The 27,210-nt window shown below is 45.9% G+C and overlaps 1 protein-coding gene across 1 annotated transcript in view; it reads right to left on the bottom strand.

Annotated features, from left to right (window-relative positions):
* Positions 1–27,210, bottom strand: part of LOC131271517 (hemicentin-1) — a 46,169-nt gene that overhangs the window by 7,347 nt on the left and 11,612 nt on the right. Inside the window, exons 2-11 of the mRNA XM_058272967.1 lie at positions 12,568–12,909; positions 11,833–11,943; positions 11,544–11,747; positions 11,290–11,441; positions 9,468–9,612; positions 7,085–7,215; positions 4,501–4,660; positions 1,487–1,656; positions 1,108–1,231; positions 504–664 (exon numbers count right to left, since the gene is read on the bottom strand). Coding sequence (XP_058128950.1) covers positions 504–664; positions 1,108–1,231; positions 1,487–1,656; positions 4,501–4,660; positions 7,085–7,215; positions 9,468–9,612; positions 11,290–11,441; positions 11,544–11,747; positions 11,833–11,943; positions 12,568–12,909 — 1,700 coding nt within the window. The remainder of the gene's footprint in view (positions 1–503; positions 665–1,107; positions 1,232–1,486; positions 1,657–4,500; positions 4,661–7,084; positions 7,216–9,467; positions 9,613–11,289; positions 11,442–11,543; positions 11,748–11,832; positions 11,944–12,567; positions 12,910–27,210) is intronic.

The raw sequence follows: 27,210 nt of genomic DNA, 5'->3' as shown, positions 1-27,210 counted from the left end.
TCAGTTTACCTCGGCGACGGGATGGGTTGGGAAAAAGTTTCGCAACTACCTCGGCGAGTCCTAAGGCCGGTCGGGGTTGCAGCAACCGTTCCGAAGTCTCGCAAGTGCACCAAAGCATTATTACCGACGGCCATTGCTGTGTAGGTGTGCGTGTGTCTGCTGGTTCAACACGACCAACCGGTCGTGAAGGACGTCCGAGAGGAGGTTCAGTGTTAGGACAAGTTTGGTGCAGATGAAAATGAGATTTCTGCTCACCCGAGCGGAAAATGTAAGTGAAACAATCGACAGTGACATTTTCGTGCGGTCTGCCGACATTCAAAGCGAAGGAGAGGAGGGGGCAGCGGTGAAGGGATATGCATCCAGGTCAATGGTTTGTGCTTTTTTTTTTGCCCCAGCCCTGTTCCTTGCTTGCCGAAGGAAAACGCGATCGATTTTCGTGAAGATGCATCCTAGGAATTTACGACAAGCAGGAAGGGGCAATTTCCTTGCGACAGCGTACATACCTGCAGGCTTAAATTCCTAACTAATCGTAGGACGGGCACCTCGACCAGCTCGAGCAGGAACATCTGCGGCAGCCCGCCGTCGAAGCCCTCGATGCACTCGATGTGCAGCGAGTCGGCAGACTGGTTCGACACGGAGCAGTTTTGCAGCGCGAACGGGCGTCCTGGGAAAAGGGCGAGTGGAAGCGAAAGTTTACAAATTGATACACTTCGTTGGGATTGTGGTTGTAGAAGGTGAAACTCATTACGCCGGGATGTTGCGCCAGTCGAGGATTATTAGTTTTGCTCCCACACAAGAGAGTACCTGGAGAGCTACAAAGCGTAAGCATCCTTTATCTTACATCCCGCAGTAATAAACTTTTTCAATAATCTAGAATTATCAGCAACAATCAACACTTGCTCAACATCTTTTCAAAATCGTTGCATAACGATACATTTTTTTCTGTTCATTAATATTCTAAAGACTGGAACTCTATTTTCTTGTGCTTCCATTCCAGGAAAACCTCCAGATTGTATGGGAATTTAATTAAATTTCAAAGTCCACCGAAGCCCAATCCTTGGCCGGGCACACCCCCCCTTGAGCTAGATCCCGGAAACCGATCCCTACCTGCGGCCACCACCTGGAAAACGCAGGGAGACTTCTGCACACCGATCGCGTTCCGGCCCCAGCAGGAAATCGTGCCATAGTCCAGATCCGATGTTGGCGTGTAATTAAGTCTCGACAGACCGGTCTGGAAAAAAAAGGAGTGAGGGAAAAATTATAGAAAACTCGTGGACCAAATAAAATCGGAAGGAAAAAATACGAAAGCCTGCAGTTGGAAATTCAAGCATGGCAAAAGGATAAAGGTGGGAACATCGAATTACCACCAATCGTACGCGGACGCGCGGGCGTGGGGTTCCATTTTCATTATCGCATTTCGAAGCTGTTTTCAAATTATCTCACCCGGGATCCGCGCTGCCCACCCATTGGCAAATGGGAAACTTACCTCGCTCGAGTGCAACCGGGATGGCAGCTCCGTCTGCTCGCCCGACGAGTTGAACGTCCAGTGGAAGGACTCGGCCGGTGGAGACGCGTCCACTTCGCACTTCAGCTGCAGCGTTTCGTGCTTCAGTGCGCCCAGCAGCTCTTCGCGGTCCGTTGCACAAACCGGTGCATCTGGTGGAGAGGAACGATGCGTCTAGCGTTAGATGGGGCTCCAAAGCATGCCAATTTATTTGGTACTGCTGCCGATAATTTGATGAAAATGTTGATGCGGTTTATGAAAGGCGCTTTGAACGAAACGGCAAATTTGAATAATGAATTTCAATTTAAAAACATAAAACGCTTCCCACTAGCAACGGTCAATCTTGGGAAAAATCGGCGCGCTTATATAATTTGCAAATCATTTCGAGACTTTTAAAATAGATTTAAAATGTAAGATTTTTTCATAGTTTCATAGAACGAAAAACAAAAATCCTGTCGAGACAAAATTCTCATAAATTGAATAATCTGATTGCAAACCTGCCTTGTAAGCTTATGTTTAGAATAGCATCCAGAGATCAAGTAATAATAGATAAAGAGTAGACGACATTAAGGAGTTTTGAGAATTTATAATGATTCTATTCAAAACCAATGCTTATATTGTTTAAGTTCATTCCATTCTGTTAATGCTGAGTACCGGGAAAGCATCTTCGTCATTCGTCCCGCGCATTACATAGAAATTTTTAATTTTTTCAAAGCTTTTTGCAATTTTTTCACGGTAAATCGAAGGCTCAGAAAACAAACGTCAGGTTACATTATTTTTTACGTGGATAAATTATCTAGAAGGCTTATTCTAATGTCGCGTGAAAAACTAAAGAAAACAGACTGACGTTGTGATTGTTTCCGTTAGTGATTTGTTTGAAGATTGACCAGCCACTATCACAATGACCAAACAATCCCCTTCCACGAACCACTTTTAGTTATTATAATCAACGATCCACTTCAGAGAAGATTGCCTTGAACGGTAATCAAATCTCGGATTGATGTGACATTTGATACATGAGGTAAAAATGGATATCCTATGGAATAACAATAATGTAACCTACAATTTTGCTCACACCTTCCCACTCTCAAGATTGGCGATAAGCTCGTTAATGCTATCATTAAAATCCCTGTCACTCTGCATTAACGGGTTGTTTGTCGTCAAATGTGCGTTCAACCAAATAACGAAATCCTACCGTTGGGAAAATAAGTGCAGGTGAATGCAAATCGCAAACGTAGCAACGACGAGAAAAACGTACAGACGTCGGGCAAATCAAATTGCGTAATTTCTGATTTACTACCATTTCTGACAAACAAATTATCAATCAATTGAACGGGAATCGCACACAAGCGATCGCGTCGATTTTGGAACGATTGTATCCTTTTGTGACGCCGCCCGAAAAGGGGCGACCCGGTTGTAATGTAGCGATTTTCCTCAGCTATGATTCAATTATTCTGACTGATTGCGGTTCCAGGTCGGGTCACCGATGCCGAGCGCGGGCAAATGGGTGGAAAATCATCGTGCGTTCGTCATTTACGGTGCGGCGCATAAGTACACACACACACGCGCGCGCCCACATATTCCACTGAAGTGAAGTGCAATGTTCCATAACGATTGACTCGAGTGCCGTTTTTGAAGCTAACGAGGGAGAACATTGCTTTTCATAACGTAGATTGAATGAAATAAAATTTCATAATGTTTGTATGCATATTAACTTTCGTGCGACGCTTCGATCGCGGTTAATGCCGGTATCTATTTGCTTAAACATTAATCGTTTATTGAGTTTTCATGCATGATTGCATGAAAATTAAGTCATGTAAGAAAAGGGAATTCGTGAAAATACGTTTCTAGTTTTAAAACTAGAGGATTTTTCAAACGTTTGAATAAAATCTCTTCAGCAACTATTAGTTACAATCTGTAGATTGTAAACAAGAAGTAAAGTGGCTCAGCCTCGGTATTATTTAAATAGCGTAACATTTCCGCGCAGCATCACCGATCGCTTGACACATCAATTACATCTGTATCGATCGGTTCTGGATGCCCTCAATTGACTACACCGCCTTCCATCGTGGTGCGACCACGTGGGTAAAGCAATTCTCCATACCGAGGGCAAGCCGGAATATGTTTGTTTGTGGAAAATTGGTAAAATTTAATTTTCCATCCCCTTCGCTTTCCACTTTTTTGCGCAAAACTCGACGCGGGTCCGCCTGGTGGAAGTTTTCCCATATTGTGCACGTGGAGCAGCAGCATGTGTGTTCCGCTTGCGACATTCATTTGCAGCCAGGAAGTGAAAGCGAGCGTAAATCGAACTTTTGCACCGGTAAATATTCATGTGCGAAATTAAATTCGATACGAGAACAAAGCCCGCCCCAAAGTGGTTGCAATTTGGGCACCGCATTTGGTTGTGGTTTGTTTTGTTTTTATTTATTTCTTATTCTCTCATGCATTTTCCTATTATTTTTGCTGCTCCATATGGAAATCGGAAAATGTTCACACAAACAACAGAACCGAGAAAAAAATATCCTGCTTCATTGATACCGTGGACCGCTTTTCGTCTCTCCCAGAAAAAAGGGGGATTACATGGAGGGAAAAGTATCCCTAAACCCAACCCAGGCGAACTCATTTGCCTGACGGCTGCCCAACGAAGGGAAAGTTACGCCACGAGTTAATGAAATTTCACTTTATTTACAATAACGCCGTGCCGAAATGGATCCGCCCCACGGCCGTCTAAGAGGAAGAAGTAGAGTGACGGTGTATGTGCCGTTGGCATAACCAGCTTTAGCCTTCACGATTGCTGCACCTTCACGGCCAACGAGAACCAACAAATGAGATCCCACGACGCAAAAAAAAAAGAAAAAATAATAATTTCCTTAATCACACAAGAAGAAAAAACACACCAACATTGTAATAATTCCGCGTGGCACCCCACGAAGCTGCCCGGAGGACGGCCGTGAGAAGTTGGTTCGGAACCGTACGGGTACGGGAAGGATACTTACAGCGCACGCGAAGTGTGACGTGATTGCTCGTTCCGCGGCCCTCGGTGTTCGCCGCCATGCAGGTGTAATCTCCGGCCAGACTGCGCGACACGCCCTGCAGGGCCAGCGAGTGGTCCGACAGGATGATGCCAGCTGTGACATTATGATGGAGTTCGTTTCCCTGCCGGAAGAAAATGGAGCAAGACGGTATAAGGTAAGGCCTAGCAAACAATTGCCATCTACTTTAGATTCACATTCTACCATCCCTGTTCCCTGTCAGAAGGAGGTCGGAGCCAAATCCACCCAACCGTTTTGCGGCCGGGGGTAATTGAAGGTGAAAAATACAGTACGACCACAAGCGCCATTTCGTGTCACCAGTGCTACCTTCGCCGCACGCAGACTGGATCACCGGAGCGCACCGGAGCGCGACAGTCGTTCGTGGGAAAGAATTGAATTATTTACTCAGCCGTCCTGTTTGAACACGCGGCGAATGGTTACCGAAAGCTACCGCGAACGGAAAGGTAATCCGGCCGCCAGGCACCGGCGGTACCGGTGGTGCCGCCAAGATGCTGCCAAGCCGGGAGGACCGGGCCAAATGAACTTCCGAGCGAGCGAAGGAGCGAGAGAAAATTAAAAATAAGCACAAACCAACCAGCAGACGCTCGGGTACACGTAACCTGCTTTTCGGTGAATTTTGCGACGTTCGGTTAATTGCGTCCCACACCGAGTGAAAACAACCAGCAACAACAAAAAAATGTATAAGAGAAAAACCACAAATGAGAAAAGCAACAGCAGCAGCAGCAGCACCACCACCAAAACCACCACGCGCAAATGAGATGTTTTCCGCGGTAGCAGGATCTAACGATTATGAATGTACCGTGAAGATAATCCGAATCCCAACATCAAAAAGTCACGAGGTGGTGGAGCTGAAAACTCGCAGAAGGGAGCCACGGGAGCCTCTTCCTTAGACATCCGCTACGCCGCTTGCTCGAGGTTCCCGAGGCAGACGCGACACGAGGCTGCTTATGTAAGCTCGTGTAATGCGTTTATTTAGCGTTTAATTTAGATATCATTTACGCCGAACGACACGCAGACGATGTGAGCATGGTTCTACCAGTGTATGTTTGCCCGTTCATCGCATTACGATTCGTAGCATCGGGTGCTTTGCACAATTGCGCCGCTTTGGAAGGTTTCCACGAACACTGTAATTACATTTATTTTTATGTATTCAACAACTGAGTTCCAAGAGAAGGAGGAGGGAGAGAAAATCGACACAGATCAAGTATCTTAAGAATGAAAAACAATAAACTGATCATGTTTCTCTGGCGGGCGCTAATCTAAAATACAAACCGACGCCAGGCCCACCACACCGACCGCCAATCATACCCGATGAACAATAGATGATTGACTTGGTGGAAGACTTTAAATTTACAATGAACGCTTCCACTTTAAACATGCACCGCAGCACGGACCAGGACGCCCGGTGGAAGGATATCCGTGGCGGGAATATAATTAAAATTGCCGCAAACTCAACACCGCGGCGCCGTGGAGTCGTGGAGCTGATAGGAGCAAACAAAAGAAGGAAACAACTGAGGGAAAAATAAAGGGAGAAGCCACCCTCCAAAACAGGTCCTTCGGGGAATCAACTCGTAAAACCACTCAATGGCTAACGAGAAAACAGTAGCGCTGTGAAGGCTGCGTTGGCGTATCGGTGCGCCGTACTGACGGAACAGGCTCATTATTTCGCTCAACGAGGGTCGCTCAAGGAATGATTTAATTCAATCTTGCCCCCGCAACTCCGGCATCTCACGGCGCCTCTAGAGCTGGAGGTCGAATTTTTGCGGGTGCGAATTTTATTTCCCTCTCGAGTGTGAGGAAGTGAAGGTCTGTGGTGCCGAGGATTGATCTCAAGTGGTAACAAGAGGTTACTTGTTTTATATTTTTTTATTCCATCTTCACATGGTTGTCGGTTCAGACCCAAGGGCTTCGGACCGCTGCACCTCCAGCTGAGGAGGGAGCAATAAAGTACGCAGCAATTCTCTAGTCTAATTTGCAGCACCACTTCCGTTCGTGGTGTCGGTGGACGTTCCCTCTCGGTGGTTAAGCAAATCAAATGACGGTCACTTCCGCTTCCGGAAGGTCCTACCGAGGGGGAGGTGGTGCTAAGAAAATGAACGTTGATGTGGTTCAGTTCGCACATAATTCAGCGAGGGAACCCTAGGGCACGTGCAGGAGTGATCCAAGACTAGTGCTGGCTCTCCGAAAGATGGAAAAAACACGAGACTTTACTACTCCGTTTTGCATGAAGCCACAATAACTTCGAACGACGAGCCAAAGCATCTTGCGGACGAACGAGATGAAAAATCTCCCTCGGTGTGCAGCTCCATACCGTACGCCATTAGTATCCGTGGTCCGGCTGTCACTTTTCTAGGCACACGAGTGCCGATCACGTGATAACTGTTACTAGCTTCTCTAGCTTGTGCTTCAGGCAAGACACTCTGGTCATATGACCGCTTAAACGTGAGACGCGACCACTTTTTATTTGAATAATGCTTTGTCACCGAACGATGAAACTAAAAATGTAAAAAAGGACGACTCTACTTACATTGTGATACCAGGCCAGTTTGTAGGGCTTCGGGTTGGATTGGATGTGGCAGTCGAAGTAAATGTCGTCGCCCTCCTTAATGTCGTCCGGATTCAGCGAGGATCCCATTTTTAGTGTCACGATCGGCATATCTGTTTGTGAAGCGAAGGATGATGAAAATAAGAACATTATAAACCGAATGGAACTCTTTAAAATTCAACCAAACTATAGAAAAGCTGCATAACCTTCTCCATGAGTGAAAGATTTAGTACCTTTAGCCTGTACCTGTTGAAAATATTCCAATTTGCAGTCAAATATCATAGAACATTGTTTTTAAACAGTGGTGGAAAACTATCCTGCAACCCGGAGTAAGTCCGTTGAATAAACCTTGGAATCAAAAGTTTACGCCTTTATTACCATCCCTTTATTCCAAGATCAGCGCCCGGATTCACTTGTAAAACCTTGCAGTAATCAAAACAACTCCACCGGGCCGGGCGCCCTCTTGGGCGGATACTTGGACGCAAATCTTCAAAACACTTCACGCTTTATCTTCGCCCATTCGTACGCCAGGCGAGGTTTCCGATCCTTACATAGCCGGCACTTCGGTGCCCTTCACTATGATGGCGCTCGGTGATGCAAATGTTTTGCATCCCGCCCACGTTCGTCCGAACGAACCTGCTTCCCCATGGCGTTAGTGCGCTCCGTATAGCACACAAAGAATACCAGATTTTATCACATCACCCCCCCAACGGTCGGTGGATGGATGGATGGTTGGTTGGTTGGTTCGCTACTTCCAATCCGTGGCCCAAGTGCGATGCGATACCGAAACGATTCCATCCGCGAAGGATCTATTGGCCAAACGAGACAAGTTTTATGCCACTGCCTGTCGCATCGACCGGTGGTTGTCTTTGCCACCGTTGGGGAGCTCGGCGAAGAGATGGGGGATATTTTTACGAGCAGAAAACCGTGCACTTCAGATCAGAATTCTACTGCGAGGGTTCTTTTCCTACCTTTGCATTCATTCTTCGGGAGATACTTCTTGAAAAAGCGGTGGAAGAAAGATCGCTCAAGTAAAAACTTTCATAGGCTTCCCGCACCTCTGCCGCTAAGTGGCGCTTCTTCTCGACTTTGGAAGAATGAAAATGGAGAACCAGTTTGGAGAAGACAACACTTAAAAATAGAAAAAATAAAAACAGAAAAGTCCCTGAGCAAAGCAGACCAGACTGGCGAAAGGACGATTTGAAGTGTCTGCTTTTTATCATTTCACGGTTGCATAAACACACCGGGCACATAAATAGCATCAACATGTTTTACCAAAGCACACGGTAGAAGGGACAAAAACGAGGAGAACGAAAATGGATAGTAGCATGATATTCCACCCCGCCCGAAACAAGGCGACACCAGGCGCATGGTTGAGAGAAAAAAAACACGTCAGAGCACGCAAATAAAAGAAAACCCCAATCGTATCGCTACCTTTTCGGAGGCGGAAACTCCAACCCGACGGATCGAAGCCGGTGGAATAAGTTAATTTCCAGTTTTATGCTACTGTATTTATTAGATTTGGTTTCTCGGTTTTCGAGCCTCCACGTTTAGAAGGGGGGGTGGGGGGTGTCTCTTGGGCGTACGGAAGTGCCGGCTCACGATGGCGATTTATGTTCTTGCGTCTCAATTAGGATGGTTCGGTTCGCGGGCGCAGAACGGACGATACGGTACGGTATTCGCCCCATTCCTCCCGTCCCCGCCCTGTATTGGAATGTTCACATTTATTGGTTGCTGCAGTAAAAAAAACAAAATACGTCGTCGTTCCGATGGCACGCAGATCGCGGAACGCACTTTATCGAACCGAGCCGAACGTAAACGAATATAAACCTGATAGGATGTTGTTTCTGGTTGTAAAGAAATTCAATTTCCTTTCTCTCTTTCAGTGTCCTCCCGTCGAATGGGGTGAAGGCACCATTTTACGGCCCAGGGAATAAGTGGAGGGGACCGGCGAGAAGAAAACAGGCCTCGATTGACTTGTTTGCGCCCGGGGTCAATAGCGCGCGGCCCGTTGTCCGCTTGATGGTTGGTATAACATTTATTATTTTACTGTCCACAGTTGTTGATCGATTCGTGTTTCAGTGTTTTACCCTCACAATAATCTCGACACGCTCGGTGGTGTAAAACTTAAGATGGTCACATTTTCCAGGCTTTCGCGGCGCAACGATAATCCCTAGATGTGACGCAATGAACATCGAACCACTTTCGGAAGCATTCAACATTGTGGCAATGGTAATAAGCAGAAATCGGAAGCGCCTACACTTGCATCATCCTTGTGATTGTTCTATTGCTTGGGAGGAGGAAAAAATAAACGCACCGCTCCTATCGATTTATCATCCCGCGGAGAAGAACGGAAGCTACTTACAATGCACCACCAGTCGCCACTTGTCCTCGATTGCGCTGTCCGGAATGAGCGGATTCTCGGCCCGGCACGTCAAGTACTTCCCATCGTCGTCCACCGTCGGCGTGTACGAGATGACGCTGAGTGATTGGTTGCTGCTTTCGGAAAACTGTAACGCAAGGACGAAAGGGGAGAGGGCAGAAAGAAAGAATGAATATGATATTATACGGATGGTACCAGAGCCTTGCAACGGCAAAACCAGACACCGAGCAGTGCCGATGGATGAAACCCCGTCAACCGTGGAATGGAAAATGCGATGTACCGCCGGTTCGGTACACGCTTCTCCCATCGGCGAAAGGCTAGCGGTATGTATGGTGAGCGAAAAAGGGCGAATAAAATTGCACAGTTCAATCACGTACTCGGTCAGTACTTTGGCTTCCATTACTTCGACCGTAGCCTGCCAACTGCCACTTCGAGTGATCTTCGACTCTATTCTATCCTTTTGTTTTTTTGTTTTACCTCCGACATGAGGCTATCAATCTGCAACTAAGTGTTCCGTGGCGAACAAAAAAAAAAAAACCGATGCCTGTATCCTCCCTGAACACTAGACGGTTGCTAACGAGCAGCTATAGTCGATACGGACCCGGCACGGCCAACTCCGACTGTTTACACGGTCGGCATGTTTCTTTGCTCAACTACATGTAGTTCTAAATTTACCCAGCCTAATGGGAGGGAAAATTGATGCTATTGATGAAATGGTTTATTAATTAAGCAAACAAAATTGCACACACACCCACGCAATGTATACCTGGGGTACATCTATTTAAAATATGAATCGAAGATTATTTAATGGCTGCCAGCATCAGGCCACTACTAAACCAACCGCAAAACACAAAGATAAACGAGGGCCTCGAAAATGTGTTGGCGATGGTTGAAAAATTGAATTAGTGACTCGACCGTGTCGAGCATAACAGCATCCGGGGTCAAAGCTGTACCCTGTGGGTTTTGATCAGAGATATTTTAAAACAGGAACGAGAATGAAACACAATGCAAGTAAGAGTGTGGATCGGATATTGAATTTTGTCAAAAATTCCCCCGCCTTTCCCCCTTCTCTGCCCCCCCCCATTGAAACCGACCGCAGCGCGCTCTAATAATGGGCAATCGAAAATCGGTTGATTAATAATTATTGGCGATTGGCTGTGCTAATTATTTCCTACGTTTTCGGGCCGATGTACCACTCATCGGCAGGAACAAACAACAACCGGCACAAGGGGAAAAACTGGGGCTCGAGCGGGAATGTTCACATGCTCGGAAGGCGGTGCATTTGCGCCAGAAATCACGCTCGGTAATTATGAGCGGGTAATTATGAAACCCCTTGGACCACCGATGTCGTCGATCGTGTATCACGTTGCCGCGAATGGTCGCGTGGATTTTTGTCGCCCGCGAAACGATGGGCCCGTGGTTGTTAGTGCTATTTTTGCGGTTCAATGGCTAATTAATGTGCGTCGCGATTGGTACTAACTGCACGAAACATAACGGGCCCTCGGTAGTTTCGATGGGAACAGCCTAGTGGAAAACCATCCCAACGGGCACGGAAGGACTATGTTACGTACGGCATCTCATATGATCACTTCCACGAAAGCGTGGTTCTGTTTTGCAAAAATTCAATCAAGGTGCTTGAACACACGGTCAATACCGTATCCGTCGTCAATCGGGAGGACGAAATTATACGGTCCCGAAATCCCACCGAAAGGCCCGTCATTTTCAGCGGACAAAACGGGGCGTTTCTTTTGCAAGCGATTGATGAAAGTTCACCTTCCCTCGTTGCTCCGGTTGCGATACTTACACTCTTCGTGATACGTTTGAGCATCCGCGTACCCTTCCACCAGGAGATGGCCGCTTCCGGGCGCGAACCGGAACTCTTGCACTCGATCTCGTAGCGCTTGTCGGCCGAGACGAACTTCTCCCTCGACATGATAGTCACGGCGACCGGTTTGACTGCGATAAAATAAAACAAAACAAAAAAGGGGGAAACTCATTTCCATACACGGATGGGATGTGCCAGCCCTCGGGCCATCGAAAGGATGCTAGGATACGCACGGTTGACGTCGAGTACGACCACCTTGTTGTTGGGCGGCGTCAGGTTCGTGTTGCTCGCGACGCACATCAGTCGGGCGTCCAGGTGCTGCCGGCCAATGTTCGGATAGGACAGATGGTTGACCGTCGTCCCGTCCGCTCGCGTCTCGAACGACTCGTCGATGACGCTGTTGTCCAGGTACCAGGTGACGTTCGGCCGGGGGCGTCCTAGCGGGGAAAGAGAGAGGGATAGAGAGAAAGGGAAAAGCGTAAGGCATCTAAATGAGCAACCCACTTGGGGGACGGCTCTTACCTCCTTTGACCTCGCATATTAGCGCAATGTCGCTGCCCTCGTTGTACGGCTCGACCGTGTTGGCCTTTTCTCGGCGCCGCGAATCGTAGATGATGGGCCGATCCGGAGGGACTGTAAATGAGACCAAGCAAGCACACGGACAGTCCGGGTCCGTCCCGAAATGAGTCACGTGAGGGATGGGAGGATAATATTAAGACAGGTTTGCGTCAGCAGGTGTCCATCCGTGTCCTCTCGACCGGAGCAGTGGATTTATGAGGGGCTATAAAAAGCATGCCCAGGACATGCGAACGGTGACGTACTTGTCATGTGATGACGTCGTTTGTAGGCCATTCGTCAATGTTGTAACTTTATCATCAACGCTAGTGTTATTTGGTTTTATCTTACATGATACACAAACTTATCGATACGATATTACTGTAGGATCTATTTGATCGAAATACTAGCGTCTTTTCAATGTTTTCTACTGGAATAAACTATAAGATAAATGGTCTGGCTTGATTTCTTATATCAAAGCATGATGAATATAACAATATGGCCGTCCAAATAAATATAAAAAATAAATTTAGTTAAAAGTATTTATAAATATCGAAAATTAAAAATTTCAAATTCAGTAATAAGAAGGTTTAACAAGTCCGATGACGTCTACTAAATTAAAATGAAGCTTTTTACTCGATTTTTCCTATGTATCGAATGTACGCGGCAAGGCGCTCCCAATGGAGACGCCTGGTGGCTCACCTATCACAGTGAAGTTAATCTTGAGGTTCCTGGTCGGCGAGTTGCGAAAGTCAACCCGACACCGGTACATGCCCTCGTCCGACAGCTTGATCTCGTCGACAAGCAGCTGGGCCGGATGCGATGTGGCCCGAAAGAACGCCCGCTTGCCGAAGTACTTTTCCGACGAGGAGAGGCGCGCCTGCGCCACCTGCCGGCCGCGCACGTCGAAGTTGTAGAGCGGCTCGTTGTCGTCCTCCTTGAACCAGAGCACCATGTACACGGCATCGTCCCGCTCCAGTGGCGCAATGTCGCAGGGTAGGCTGGCCTGCTTCCCTAGCACTCCGTTGACCGTGTTGATGGGAACTGGAATCAAAGGAAAAGAGACATTAAAATGGTTATTTTAAAAAGTGTAACATATTTTTTAAATTGTTTGAAATTTGAAACATCTATATCTATAAAATTTTTGTTTATCTATACGTATAAAATTCTTGTGCCACGGGGTTAGTGCTTAAACTCCTCTTAAACGGCTGAAACAATTTTAATCAAACTTTGCACACGTGTTTCTTAAGCATGAGGATAGGTTTTTAACTATTTCTTACGTCTAGAAGCTACATCATTTTTTGATCAATTACGTAATTTTATCGTCATATATTGGATTTTTTGTTTACATCAGCAATGACATAAGAAGTGCAATCTCAACTCGCAAGTATAAACGGCCACCGCAGCACGCTTTCTTATAGAGCGTGGTAAGTTGATTATAAAAAAAATCGTTGCTTTGCAATACCAAGAAAATTAATTCTTGTTATTTGTCAGTATAAATAACAAATTTTGTTTAGTTTAGGTCTCTATTTCATGTGAGTGAATGCAAACGTCGAAAAAAAACATGCTAACGTCGAAGAGTTAAATGTTAAAATTCAAAAATTAGGTCAGATTTGATATCATATATTTTCATTGATCCAGTTTGCAACCCCCACGAATCCTTTAATTTTTACAGAGCATATCATCTGTACAATGAACAGTCAAAATGAGTATTTAAAAAAAAAATATTTTCATAATTTGAATTTTTATATTCTTTTCAAGCATGAACTGTGTTTAATTTACCAAATTTCTCGCAAAGCTTCATTGAACGTGAATCCATTAGAACATTTTCAAACAAATTCTCGCTTATCAACTTGCCATCAACAACTTTTCATCCGAATTACTGCTAGTCGATCACTATCAGATTTAGTTATTTATGGTTTACCAACATGCCTACCGAGAAACGGTTCAATGAAGGTCATTAAAAACTGCGAACCACTTTGACGTCTATTGCTTTTCATAAAAAAAAAAACAAAATGAAAACTTATTTAAAAATCCATCATTCATTTTTTTTGTTTTTCTACGGTTCGGTATCGAATTTTCACGAATAGCAACCGACCGTCGGGGCTTTGGCACGACTGGAACCACTTCACGTGGTCGGGAAAAACTCAGACCGTCCGAAGCATAATCCCATTCCGGACCGATAAGCCATAAACTAACATCACTCAAAGCAGGTAAAGTGGAGGCTTTTGCTGAGCAAAACCAAAAAAAAAAATACACGAGGGTAAAATCCCAACTGGTTCCGCTTCGATCGAGAAGACAAACAGGAATGGGGAGGACGGAAATATCGCTACTCGGCCAACATCAAACGTGCACCAATCTCGAAGGGCAATCCTTGCACATAAAACCGGAACCCACCTGACCCCGTTACACCGTCTCTCCCGTCCCGGGGGCGAGGATTCCTCTCGAGAGGCACTCATTTGGCTGACTAATTTCCACCTACGACGCCGTTGACTTTGGTGGCTCGCGTGGCCGACCGGCAAGGCGAGCGCTTCCGTGCAGTCAATCAGCGCCCAGCCTCCTCGCTCCCCAATCCACCCTGCGGGGCCCTTTGACCTCCCCTGCGCGAGAGCTGGCGGTCCGGCTCGGATTACGTTCCACCGTTTGAACTTTATTTTATTACACTTCATTGTTATTGTTATGGGCCCCGGTCGTTGTTAGATACTTCACTCACTTGCCGGCGCTAACTTGCGCACTCATGCAATCCCGTGCCCTCGTCTGCCACATCCTGTGTACCCTCAAACACACACACACACACATACACCTGAACACGTGTGCGCATTGAATGTCCCTCCCCACTCTAGTACGGTTCCCGCACGTATCCTCGTTCGACCATCATCAATTCATAAATACCACCTGTGCCGGCGGATGAGCGACACTGAGCGAGTCCTTTTTCGGAACCAACTGAACCCGAAACTCGGGCGCCGCTCGATGACGGGCAAAAAAGGGTTTATTTATTTATTTATTCCTCTGTCTGTCTCTCTGCAGCCGTCCCAACTTCCCGGGCTCTTGCCTTTCCTCAGGCAGCCTTTTTGGTGGCGTTGAAGGTGGTGGTGGTGGCAATTTTACCTTGGCAGAGAACCCGACTCGCAATGCCGGTGCTCTCTTCCTTCCTTTTCACTCACACGTCGGGATTCGTTCGCATGGCAAAAACCGGCGCCCTGGAGGTGTGGAAATCCCTGCGAGGGTGGTTTTTGAGTCACGCTCAACAAATACCACCATCGCTGTTTGAACCACACAGGCATATACATATGGAGCGGGGACGGGAAGGACCTCTACTGCCAGTCACCCCGCCCCGTCCCTCCGGTTCTGCTTCAAAGCTGGGAAGCGCACTCGTCATGCTCTTGTTAATCTTGCGGTGGAAAGTGGGCCATTGTGAGGCGGCCGCTGGTTTATGGGGCGTACGGATATCCGGGTACATGTAATCCATACGTGGCTGGGGTTGGGTAGAAGGCTTTAATGCTCCGCTCGTGGTGAGTTAAACCAGAACCGGTGATATTAACTTATGTGCGATCGCGTTGAAAGGTTACCTCATGTGAGAAGGATGAAGAGCTTGCGTTAAATACTGTGTGAACGGATCTTAACCGAGCTGGCGGTAAAATCATCAGAAAAATCAGCGGGCAGATTTCATGCGAAAGAAGTTATTTCATATGAAAAAGCTTAGTTTTAACGCAAAATGTTGTCTAATTTTTGTATGCCAAATAAATACTATTCTAGTAAGAGGTGATGAAGTTATATCTAAAAGGGATCTTATATTTATTTATGTTACTGAGAAAACTTATTTGCAGTATCACACTGGGATAAAAACATGAGAAAAGCATTATTCACACATAAAACTTGGTAACAGTATATACGAAAGTAAAGAATAAATTGATAAACTTATAATTCAGCACAAAAATTAGTATATCACCATAGCACAAGTTAGAAATTGTGATGAAATGTTGCTACTTGATTACTACTTGTTGCCGACTTGGGATAAATCATGAAAAATACTTTTTTCACAATCGTCACAAAGTTTTTCCCACTCCAGATTCCCAAACACCGACACTCCGGAACAACACCTTGCCCCCTACACTATTTCAAAGTGACAAATTTCGCGTGAAATTACAACTACTGGGATGTTTGTAGGCAAACTGAAAGTTCCTTAAGATGCGAACCAGAAGCGAAAGTTTTAGTAGCATTAATGTTTTCCGTCCCCGAGCTTCGCTGGGGCTTCCAGCTAGGGAAATATATTTTCCAACAATTGAAGAAGAAATCATTGTATAAGCGATTTCTATGGCTTACCGTAGAAGCACCATACTTGGCGCGGGTCCAAACTTGGCGCACTTTCTAATATTTTCTTCGATATTAGACTATTTCCAAATCATTTCAGCCTAAAATATGGAGTTAAATATTTGTTTATGTTTGTACAATACATCCGCATCAAAACATGTTATTGGTTTTTAGTTATTGAATGTATATATAATTAAATGAAAAATTCCATCTCACAAGTGCGCCAATTTTTACTCGCGTTAGCAACGCTGCTAAGGAGTGGGTTCAACTGTTTCCAATAATTTATACGCAAAGGAAAAATTATTAGGGATTTTATTTATCAGAAACTGTTAAAAAGTAAGTATTTTCAATGAATCGTGGTTAGATTCGGCGCTTTTTGAGATTTTTATGCTAATTTTGAAGTGAACAATTTTGCGCCAAGTTTGGCTCACAGTGTTCCTAATTATTCACCGTGGAGAATATGACTGTTTGCGCTGCTAGATATTTTTGAATCATAGAAGGCTTTGATGAATGAGATTATAAAAGTTAGCGATGAGATAGTTTTATTTCCACGAGAGAAGCCAAAGTCCGCTGCAAAAAAAGCTAAATTGTTTTTTAAATTGCTGTTGAAAAGTGTTTCTATTGTTTTAAGTTGACTTTTGAATATAGCTGTTGAATTCAATGAACTACATCCATTTTGTTGTAAGTGCGCCAAGTTAGGAACACATCGCGCCAAGTAAGGAACATTGCAAAAACCATGCGCCAAGTTAGGAACATAATGTGCCACACAAAGAGTTTCTGAAACTTGAAGAAATAACAATTTAAGAGTTTCTCACTTATTTTTCTTATATTCTATGGTAGTTAGGCTAGCACTGTGCAAAAAATGGTATGATTTGACCGAACATTGATTTTGTTATTCAACTTTTTATGCAGAATTTCCTTAACTGCGCCAAATATGGTACATCTACGGTACTTTAAACAGTTGCTTGACGGTCACTGAGTTTAAACCTGAAACCGACGAACCACTGTGCTTTAAGACAGCAACACTTATTGAAGCCGGTCAAACCTTCGGAAAAGTTGCGCAGCATCTTTGCTTCGGCTTTAATGCAATTAAACGATTTCTCGGTCCCTTGCTGTGGAGCGCACGCGAAACTCACCACAGAACACCAAATTTGGTTAGGTCATCCGCACAAGCACACACACACACACACGCACACACCCCCACAGCGACGAGGGCTCATCTCCAATGGCGAAGTTGGTCGAATTCCAACCCTCGGAGGCGAACACATGCTAAAAAATACAAAAACGGGAAATAAAACACACCAGAAAGTCGCTTCAAGCACCAAAAACCCACTCCGGAACAGATGTTAGTGTGGGATCCAAATAGAAGCAAAAAGAAGAATAACGAAACAAAACCAGTGAGTCAGAGCAGCCCCCAAAATCGTGGGAAAGGTCTTGAGTAGAGTTGTGCAATTCAGATTCAGATACATGAAACTGAATGACTCTTTGCTTCGTTTTTGAGATTCATGAATCCAACAGAATTATTTATGTTAGAAGAATAGAAAAGTAATGTCCGAAAAATTCACAAAACGGGTAGAGATACCCCCTTTCTGTCGCTTTATCCACGACAATGAAAGAACTATGAAGATTCTTGGAAGATCCATGAAAGATTCATGAAGTTTCATTAAGGTGTACAAAGGATCATCAATGTTTGAAGATTCGAATTCCAATAGATTTATGAATTAATCGGAATGAATCTTAGGTGACAGATTCGTAAGACACAACACTAGTCTTGAGCTAAGTAACTTTCTTCGATTTTTGCCTCGAAAGTCCTTGCAAACTGTCGTCAGTGCCAATTTTCATTAGAATGTTAGGTTTGTGTGGTTTTGTTAAAAGTTCTCTCCACCCGAGCCTAGAGGTTGTTTGTAATTGTCATGGAACCCGAAGGGAAACCAACCCTCGACGATAGAAACTGAAGGGACGTTTCTGTTTACCGCCTTTTCCATCGCAGTCCTTCATTGGTTCCGTTTTCGTGCAACATTTTTCCGACGGCACGCTTCGACGGTCGTGAGCTTTTTCCAACCTGCGCCTCTTTGATCTAGCCCGGTGGAAAACTTCAACCACGATGCTGCACGATACCACTTGAAAACCATTCCAGGCTGCATACCACGGGTTTCCATGGGGTTTTCCATCAATGTGGCGCTGCACGGGCATTGTTGCGCGCCGTGGACTCCGATGGAGCGTTGAAATTAAATTACAATTAGACAAACAATCATAACGTGAACGAACTATGCTTCCCCGATTTGTTTCCTCCAGCATTGGAGAACCAACGCTCGAAGGTGCCAATCAAACATCAAACGTGAAAAGAATGCTTTCTTCGCTTGACATTGGCAGAGAGTCATAGCATACCATTATTTTTACCTCGTTTTTTGCTTACCGCTCGACACCAATCATAACGAACGACGGACGGGTGGAAATCAATATTTACAAGCCTCACGGTCAAGTCGCTCAAAAGGCGTCGTAGGGTAAGGCGTAGGGAACAAATAACGGAATTCCGGCCCGGGGAAAAAGGTAAGCCGCCGATACGGCGGATATTTCCCTCCCACGGGGCCGGTCGGGGGACGTCGATGCTGTGTTTGCCCTAACCGCTGGGTCCACTTCCGGGAGGCCACCCACGCTGACCGTTCCCGGGAATGCCACCCATCCGGAATCTCCGGGACCCGTGAACAAGGCCGGAATCATTTTAATTGCTGACTACGCGCGGAAACCCCGACCGTGGCGCGTGAAGATTCGTTTGAACCTGATTATAGGGTTCGGCGGGTTTTGGGAGCGCGAGAGGGAAGCGAAGGAAGGAGAGGAAAATCGATCGAACGAAGCGTGCCCTTCGTGCGAATCCGTGGGGTTTACTTTTACCGTTTTTTTCACGTACCTTTGTGTTTTGTTTGTTGAACTGGTGTTTTTTTTTCTTCTACCAGGGAGCGGTCGATTAATTAACGAATCCGTTCCCGTGTTTTATTTTTTCTCGTTTCATTTCCTCCGACACGGTTCGGTTACCCCCTTCCCGCCGGTGCGGCGTTAGGGGCCTTAGCGGAAAAAGGGGTCTTTCTTCGCCGAAAGCCGTCATAAATCAAATCCACCACCGAATGGGAAAAGGTAAAATTGTGGGGCTCCGGCAAACCGTGTCCATGACGATGATTGAATTGGAACGGTTTCCGAGCGAATCGATTGATTTCGATTCGTCATTAATGTTTGTCCTTTTTTTTTCTTCTCCGTATTATTGTATCGTCAGGATCCGCACGGCGAACCGGGTGCGGACGGTTTTTTTTCGGGTGGATTTTTGTGCCGCTTCCCGATGTGCTGGCCAAAATTCATCGAATCCGTCTCGGTGTGGGTTTTTTTCATCGAATGAAGACACATATCGCATCCGTTTTCCGTTTATCCGACCGTCGAGCCCCAGCTACGGCTCATGATTCATTCAGACGCCTATCATTGCGGTGGCAAAAGTGTCAAATATTTAAACCGAATTCGGCCGAGGGGCCATCAAATATTAAATTCCCTCAATATCCAACGTCCGGCGAAGATCGACCCTAAATGAAGGGTGGGAAAAAACTGTCCCCCCTTGGGTGGGAAAATGCTCGAAACGCTTTTCCACCGGCCAGCTGGCGAAACGCCGGGGTAAATGTCTTAACCTTTATCAAATTTAATCCATTGACCGATCTGCAATGGCGGGCAGCGATATGTCGGAGGGGGCCCGCATACAGCTCGGGTCGGACGGCAAAGTTTTAAAATAGTCCTCCGATAGGTCCCTCCGATTCCCCCCGCTGCTCCCATTTCCGAAACCCTTTCACTCGCTTCGTCTCTTTTTGCGCCCTGCGGCCATCCGTACGGCTCCCTATGTCTTATTTAGACCGCCTTTCGACGCAACGCTTTTCGTACGCCCTATCTATCGAATGGGGCCGGGTTTTGCCGAGTGTCGAGTGCCGAAAATTCCCACCCCAACCCGGCTGGTGTTAGTTCCTTTTTCATTTTTTTTTTGTTTGGTTTTCGTTATATTCCCGACAGGATATCTCGTTCTATGCCTGAACATTTCCTCCTTCCAAAGAGACGAAGTACATTCTGCCCGCGTACTTCACAGTTTCCTGCTCGACTAGGGTGTCTAGGAAAAAGGAGCGGGGCACCAGATCTTGAGGGTCCGACACACAAACGGACACACTTACTCAGAAACGGAGGTCTAACAAAGCGACAACGGATAACTGGGAGGGAGCAGCCCGTTGAAATGCCGGCCAATTCTTCGGTACTTGGATTTTTCAACTTTTTTTTCCCCCCCACCCAACTTAGTGGTAAGGGTGTGAAATTTATTGATCGTACAGACACACATAATCGGAGCCAATCTGTGCCCGGCGCTGGCCTATAGGAATTGGGGAGTTCCTAGGGAGAGCTGAAGAAGGCAAAAACAGAAAGTGGGAGCGTAGAAACACATAGCCGAATAACGGAAACCTCGACACGGTGAAGTTGTTGCCGCTTGTTGGCACTCTTGTTTTTTTTTGCTACTTGTCGACCATATCTCGTTATCCTTGTGCCGAGGGATCTGCACGTCACAGCAAAACGGGCAGCAAGTGCGCCTGGTCTACAGGGGTGGCACACAGCGGGAGTGAGGTACGGATAAGCGAAAGGTGATTCGAGATTGGCTTGCTAAAGTCTGGTCAGTCGAAAGACCGAATGGGTGTGTGTGAGTGTGAGAAGCCCGTTCCAATGCGGACATTGAAGTGCTACGGTGCTGATGTGATAGAAATCGGCCATCGGCATGGGATGGGTATGCCCGGCGGAAGGCACTGGAGGTCCGAAACGGAAAAGGTTCGGCTTCGAAGGATGTCCGCCAGTTTCCCCGCGGCACGGAGCTCGTCCTCGCCGGGTTGTCCCGGGTTTAGTGGAAGTGGACTACTAACACCGCAAAACACGCTTCTCGCTGCGGTTTTTGCCACAACCCGCTCGGCCACTTCTTTGCACCCGCTTCCCTCGACCGCACCATCACGCTTCCAAACGGCGTCGTACACTTTCCATCCTTATATCGATCGATTGGCTTCAACTCAAACCCGGTCCAAAAAGGCAAACACGGAACCGACGTGTGTGTGAGGGTATGTGTGTGTGCGTGGGAGGAGGGGAGTGGAGGGTTCCCCACTACTGAGGCGGCCTTGAAGGAACGTCGTGTACGGCGATGCAAAGATGGCGACAATTGGCAAATCTCTGCAGTGCAGTGCTCGTATGTGCCGACTATGTTGTGTGTGTGCAAGTGTGGTGTGCAATTTTCCTCCTTATGCCACGTGTAACTTTCACTCGCTGACGGTGCATCCGATTGTGTGACGGTGCAGCAAGTTGTTGTTGACCCAAAATAGTGTGAAACAAACCATCACAACACAGCACAATCGAGCAGGTCAGCGCAAATGTATTATGGAGAGAATGCATTGGAATGGATCTCAATCAAGGTGCGTTCTTGTATTGCAAAAACATAGCATAAAATCATATGTTATAAACCTGACCATTATTAAAAGTCAACAATCAACATAAATGGTATCGTGTTAGGCGGTCTACAGTCTTCTAGATGGATCATGTGGGCTTACCACAAAACATTCGGATCTTTTAACCATGACCCAAGACGAGAGAACCGTAAAGAATAAGAAATAATCATAAAAAAATCCAATACAATATATAAAAATTTAATGTCATAATACTGCTTTACAAGCAACAAATTCAATATCAGAATAATAAATCCTATTCTTCGTAATCTTACACTGGCAGTTCTCCGAATACGGTGCTATCAAAGACCTACGAAAAGAGGTTCTGATTGTAACCAAGGTTTTGGTTCAACCGAAAATTGCTATTGCGATTCGAGGAAATTCCGAGTAGCTACTCCTAGTAACATTTACTTCCGAAGAAATGTGCAAGAATGGAATCAAATGTTGTGCTTAGTTTACACGAGGCGCAAAAGACTGAAAATGCACGGGGAAATATCAGTTTTGCTGTTCCTTTTTTTTGGTTCGTGTGCTTTTTTTACTGGCAAAGAATTTATGGTATTATTAAAAGCTAGGCCGATGCTAATCGCCTAAAATATACAGTTTTGGTTGAAGTAAAATGATTGTTTGATTACTCTAGTTTGTAAATGCGCAAAACAAAATCTTCAAACCTATCTAAAACCAACAGATAATAAGTGGGAAAGGTAGTTAATGAAGCGGTCCATACTTTCTGCTTTAAAATTATAATGAATTTTAGATACAAGTTTGATACTTTTCAAACACTTCCAAAAAGAAAATTTATTTTTCGTTTATTTATGTCTTTCATAGAGGATATGACAGAAAAATAGCACCCATTTTTGAAAACTAAAGAAATCCGTATACAAACAAAGACTGAACTCAATAAGTTAATACCAAAAAACAAACCTGTTCTAGCGCATCCACAAATTGAAAAAGAAAGATTATTTGCTGTGCCCGCTATTTTCTTAGCCAGTCATAGTGAATAGTTTATTTCATTAGCTTTGTGATATTATTTTGTCATGAAACAACCTTTGGTAAGTTTGGTGTAGCAGCATTTTGCCCCCAAATATGACCTGGCCTTTGACTCTCGTTTACGAAAAGTGAAACTAGCCAATCCCAACTTTCATCAGTGCTTAGTGGCATCAGCAGTACCACGTTGCATGGTCATTTTACGCTGACCTAGTCAACTAAATACAGCAACCGAAACTGAGAGCTTGTCCCTACGTCCCCATTCTATTTTTTACTACCCAGTACTGTACTCCAATTCCTTGGCCTTTTGCGGGACAGGAGATGAAAACCATTTACATTCAATTCACATCCTCAGCCATGGGATACTCCGGGATGGTTGGTCAAACTTCCGCTCTTTAATATCTTTACCATTCGGCTCCGTTCAACCCGCAAACCCCATCCCAGCCCGCCCTCGGTAGCGCTTGACCCAGCGGGCTCCAACACGGTGCAAAAACAAACCCGAACCACCCGCCCCGGTTCGCTTCGGTATGAATTTGAGCTTTTGAATAATTAATCGGACGGTACAGGGTCCCGTCCCGCCAGCATAATGTTTACCCGCCCTCTACCACCCTCCACCCCCCAGGGAGCAACTTTGAAACTGCACCGGAGAATGCTACTGCCACTACCGGTGGGTTGCCGGACGCGACGCATAATCTCTGGCGAACAATCTCTAACCGCCCTCCGGTTGACGTAGTCCCTTTTGGCTGGCAAAGGTTGTTGTACCGGTATTCATGATTTCTGGAGCGTCCCGAAACCCACCACGACGGCAGCGAAGGATACTCGCTGGCCAGGAAGCTACGGGCGGAATCCCAAACCAGGAAAACTGGAATGCTGCAAGCTTCATCCTCCCAAAATGAGGCGCAAAAAAAAGAAAGCAGCAACAAGGATTCCACCCGACCTGAACCAGCTATCGTACCCGATAAGCATACACCGCCGGCGATGAATGGCGGAGTGTTGCTCCTTCGCCGCTCGACGACCACCGGTTGGCAGAGCGAGCAGGGAAAAGGTTGTCCCGTTCCACCCGAGCACTAAAGGAAACCCCAAAGGGTTTGGGACCAGGGGGTGCGGGAGGAGGCATTTAAAAACCCGTAGCAAAAACCGGCTACCAAACTGCTGCTGCTTAACTATAGTTTTGTTTGGTCCCCCCCTCCTGCCCTCCGCCCTCGTTGGTGTCCTCTCATCCTAGACGGATTTCGTGGCTTCCAACACACCCTCGACTGCACGGCGTGTCGCTGGCCATTAAATCCCCAGCCGCATTTTGGAAAATGTCCCACTTTTCTGGGTGGTTTTTAATTTTCCGTAAAACGACTACGACGACAACGGCGATGGCAGCGGCGACCATGACGGTTCCCTTGATGGTTTCCGCAAAAATGAGACCGCACCGGCGGCCCCGGGAAATGAAAAACAACACCGCGGCTGGAGGTTGCTGGTCGGCGCGAAGGGGAGGAAATGGGGGTGAAATAAAAAAAAATTATACGACACAGCTCCATGTAGTTGCTCCAAATGAAAGGGACAAGCAAGGGAAAAAAAAGAAGATCACCTCAAACACGTCGACATGAATAAAAGTCATGTACAAGCCGCAAGAGTGCAAGAATGTGTTTGGCCGGAGTTTTCGCTCGTGGCGACGACCTAACCACCACCACGACGACGACGACGACGACGAACGGTTGGCCCCGGCGGACGGTTGAGCGAAATTTCGCCGGAAGTTTATTTTAACCCCAACCCACCCCCCTCGGCGGCCTCCCTGCCTCCCGTGAAGGATGGCAAAAAGTCGGAGGGAATGTATTCTATTCCTTTCAGACCTTTCGTTTTTTTTTTTTTATTCATTTCATACCGCCCCGTCAACGCGAGCGTCTTGACCGTTCGTGCACCAGGCATCAGCCAGCCAGCGAGGAAAGATCTTGGATCCCCGGCTGGCCTGCCGTCACATTTCCGTTCCTTGGCCGCGCACTGGTGCGCACTTCCGGTTCCACGCGGCCCAACCGTTCCGGATGAACCCCCGGCACGTAATAGCTTATGAAGATGATTAATAAAATCCATTATGGCAATTTATAGAGAGAGATAAGATTTTTCTTCTTTCGGGTTTTCCCGGGCACGACCCACCGCGATCCGGCTTCCGCCCGGTCGCATTCACCATCGCATGTTTACACTGTTTACAATTAGGAATTTTTCATTACTAGGAAACGCGCTCGGGTTCTGGCTTTCTTCAGCCAAAACTTGGCGTGTGTTTTTTTTCTTTTTTTGTTTTTTTGTTAGTTTCTGTTTCGCTCGCAGACCTCACCCGGTGTGCTTGTTTCGGGAATGGTTTTAACAAGCTGTATATGTGTGTTTTTGTTGTTCCTGTGTATCGCAACACGATCAGCAAACTGTTGGAAGATGCTGCAGGGAACGGAACTGTTTGTGAAACTTTTTCATCTATCCGAACCGGTGATTTAGATGGACGATTTATGGCATTCCTGTTTCGTATCTGCTGTTTTTTTTTTTCAACAAGAAATGGAACGCAACAGTTGCTAGCGGAACTGTCTGTGCAGACAAATTTTGGTTGAACTATATTTCATGATTAATCTCAGCACAATTTAATCATTCTGCATACTGGATATCCTTTCTCGAACCTTTTTTGTCCTACTATAAATAACTTTAGCGAATATGTTAGTAAAAATAATATGACGATTATCAATGGAATTTGTTAGGTAATGGTACAAAAACGATTTTTTATATTCCATTGGCCTTAATCCGTAATTCAATAAGTGCAATGTGTTCAACTGAGGCCAACGGGTAACTCGAAATCTTTGTTCAGAGCAATTAAAACTAGACAGTTAGTAAACCATCATACAATTCCAAGACTCCAGATCGAACTCAACAAAGCTCTGTATAAAAAATAGTTATAATTAGTTACGTGATTTAGGTGGAGTAATAGTAGTAAAATATAAAATTCCTGCCTTTAGAAACTATAATTAGTAACGTTAAAACAAATCACTTAATTACCTTGTAATATATGCAAAATTTATAGCCATCTGAAATTCATAGCCATAAACCAACAAAATATACCGATCTACATTGAAACGTGACGTGTCGATAAAATGGGTTTGTTTGAATGCTTAACGTAACAAAAGTTTGTTCGAAATATAAACCTATTTCGTGATACCGAATGAAACCTGGGTTGCAAATCTAATCTTGCCTCGGCTGCTCTACGCTTGTAATTAGATAGATAATTAATTTCCAGCTTTGCCAAACTCAAATTACGAAAACCCTTGCTCCGTGCCCTTGTGGAACATTAAACGATTACGAAAAACAATTAGGAAACGCTCTAAAACAATTTTCCACGGGCCCGGGCCCTACGAGGGGCCGGGAAAAAAGTAAAGGACCGGTAAAAATAAAAAAAAAATCTAAAAAACAACAAACCATCACGTAACAAACAAGTTGACCCTCCAGGTAAGGTCGTGGAAAATCAATGCTATCTTTCAAACGAGCTGGTACTACATTTCCTTCGCACGACGTCGTAGCAAAGGAAAATACGGAGGGAAAACGCCAGTTAAAAGAAACCCCGTTTCATGGCCATCAATTAAGTCATGTCTTATCAGATTTTCGGGCCGTTTACAAGAGCACCCCGCCGGGCTCGGCGCCCCTCCCCCCTAACCATCCCGCGGGAAAGTAGTTAGGGGGTTCGGAAAAGGGTTTTCGCAGTGTTCCCCCGGCCCAGTACGGCCAAACGCTGTCAGTATCGAAAGATTCATCCACCGCCATCGCTGTCGTTCGGCGACCGAAACTGGGTGGTTTATGTCCTTTTGCCGAGCGACGACGCGTATGCTAATTAATGTTGCATAAATTAAGATGCGACCATCGTGATAAGTAATTACACTTTTGTAGCTTTACAAAGCGACCGGTTCCCGGCCACGCGATCCCCGCGAGCCGGAGCACGAAGGTGAGCGATGGTCGGTCGGCAGGTCGGTCGGTTGGAGGTTCAACGGAGGACACGCGAAAGGACACGCGCTTTCCACGAAAGAAACCATCCACAGCCACAGCGAGTCATCGAATCACTCTGCAATGGGAAGGCCTGTTTTTATTCTTCCCCGGACCCCCTTTTGAAGGTTTCACTCTTCTTAAAACAAACCAATGCCCCCGTTACGCCACATAAAATGCGAATCTCGAAGGCGACAATGACAGAGACGATATGTTGCAATTTTTATTTGTGTTTATTTGGCTCGTGTATTATTTATTGCACCCCGGGCAGGCTCGGTTTTCCCCGGTCTTCCCGAGCCCCAGGGGAGCACGGAGGCGGAGTGCCCTGTTGGTGCCTCCTCCGTTCACCGGACCAAACACACGATCGTTCACCGCCGGCAGTTGCCATCAGTACCAGTTCGTCCGGATTGCGAAACCCGCTTTCGGCGGTGTGTCCCATGTTTTATGTTATGTAGTCCTTTTTTTTATTTGTTTTATGTTCGTTTTTGTCTTCTTGAGGCGAATTCGGGGGAGACTGGAAAAGCACACGAAATAAAAAAAAAAATGGCACACCACCGGA

This window comes from Anopheles coustani, chromosome 3, assembly GCF_943734705.1.
Source record: "Anopheles coustani chromosome 3, idAnoCousDA_361_x.2, whole genome shotgun sequence".
Taxonomy (NCBI): domain Eukaryota; kingdom Metazoa; phylum Arthropoda; class Insecta; order Diptera; family Culicidae; genus Anopheles; species Anopheles coustani.
This window is presented reverse-complemented; position numbering and strand designations above follow the sequence as displayed.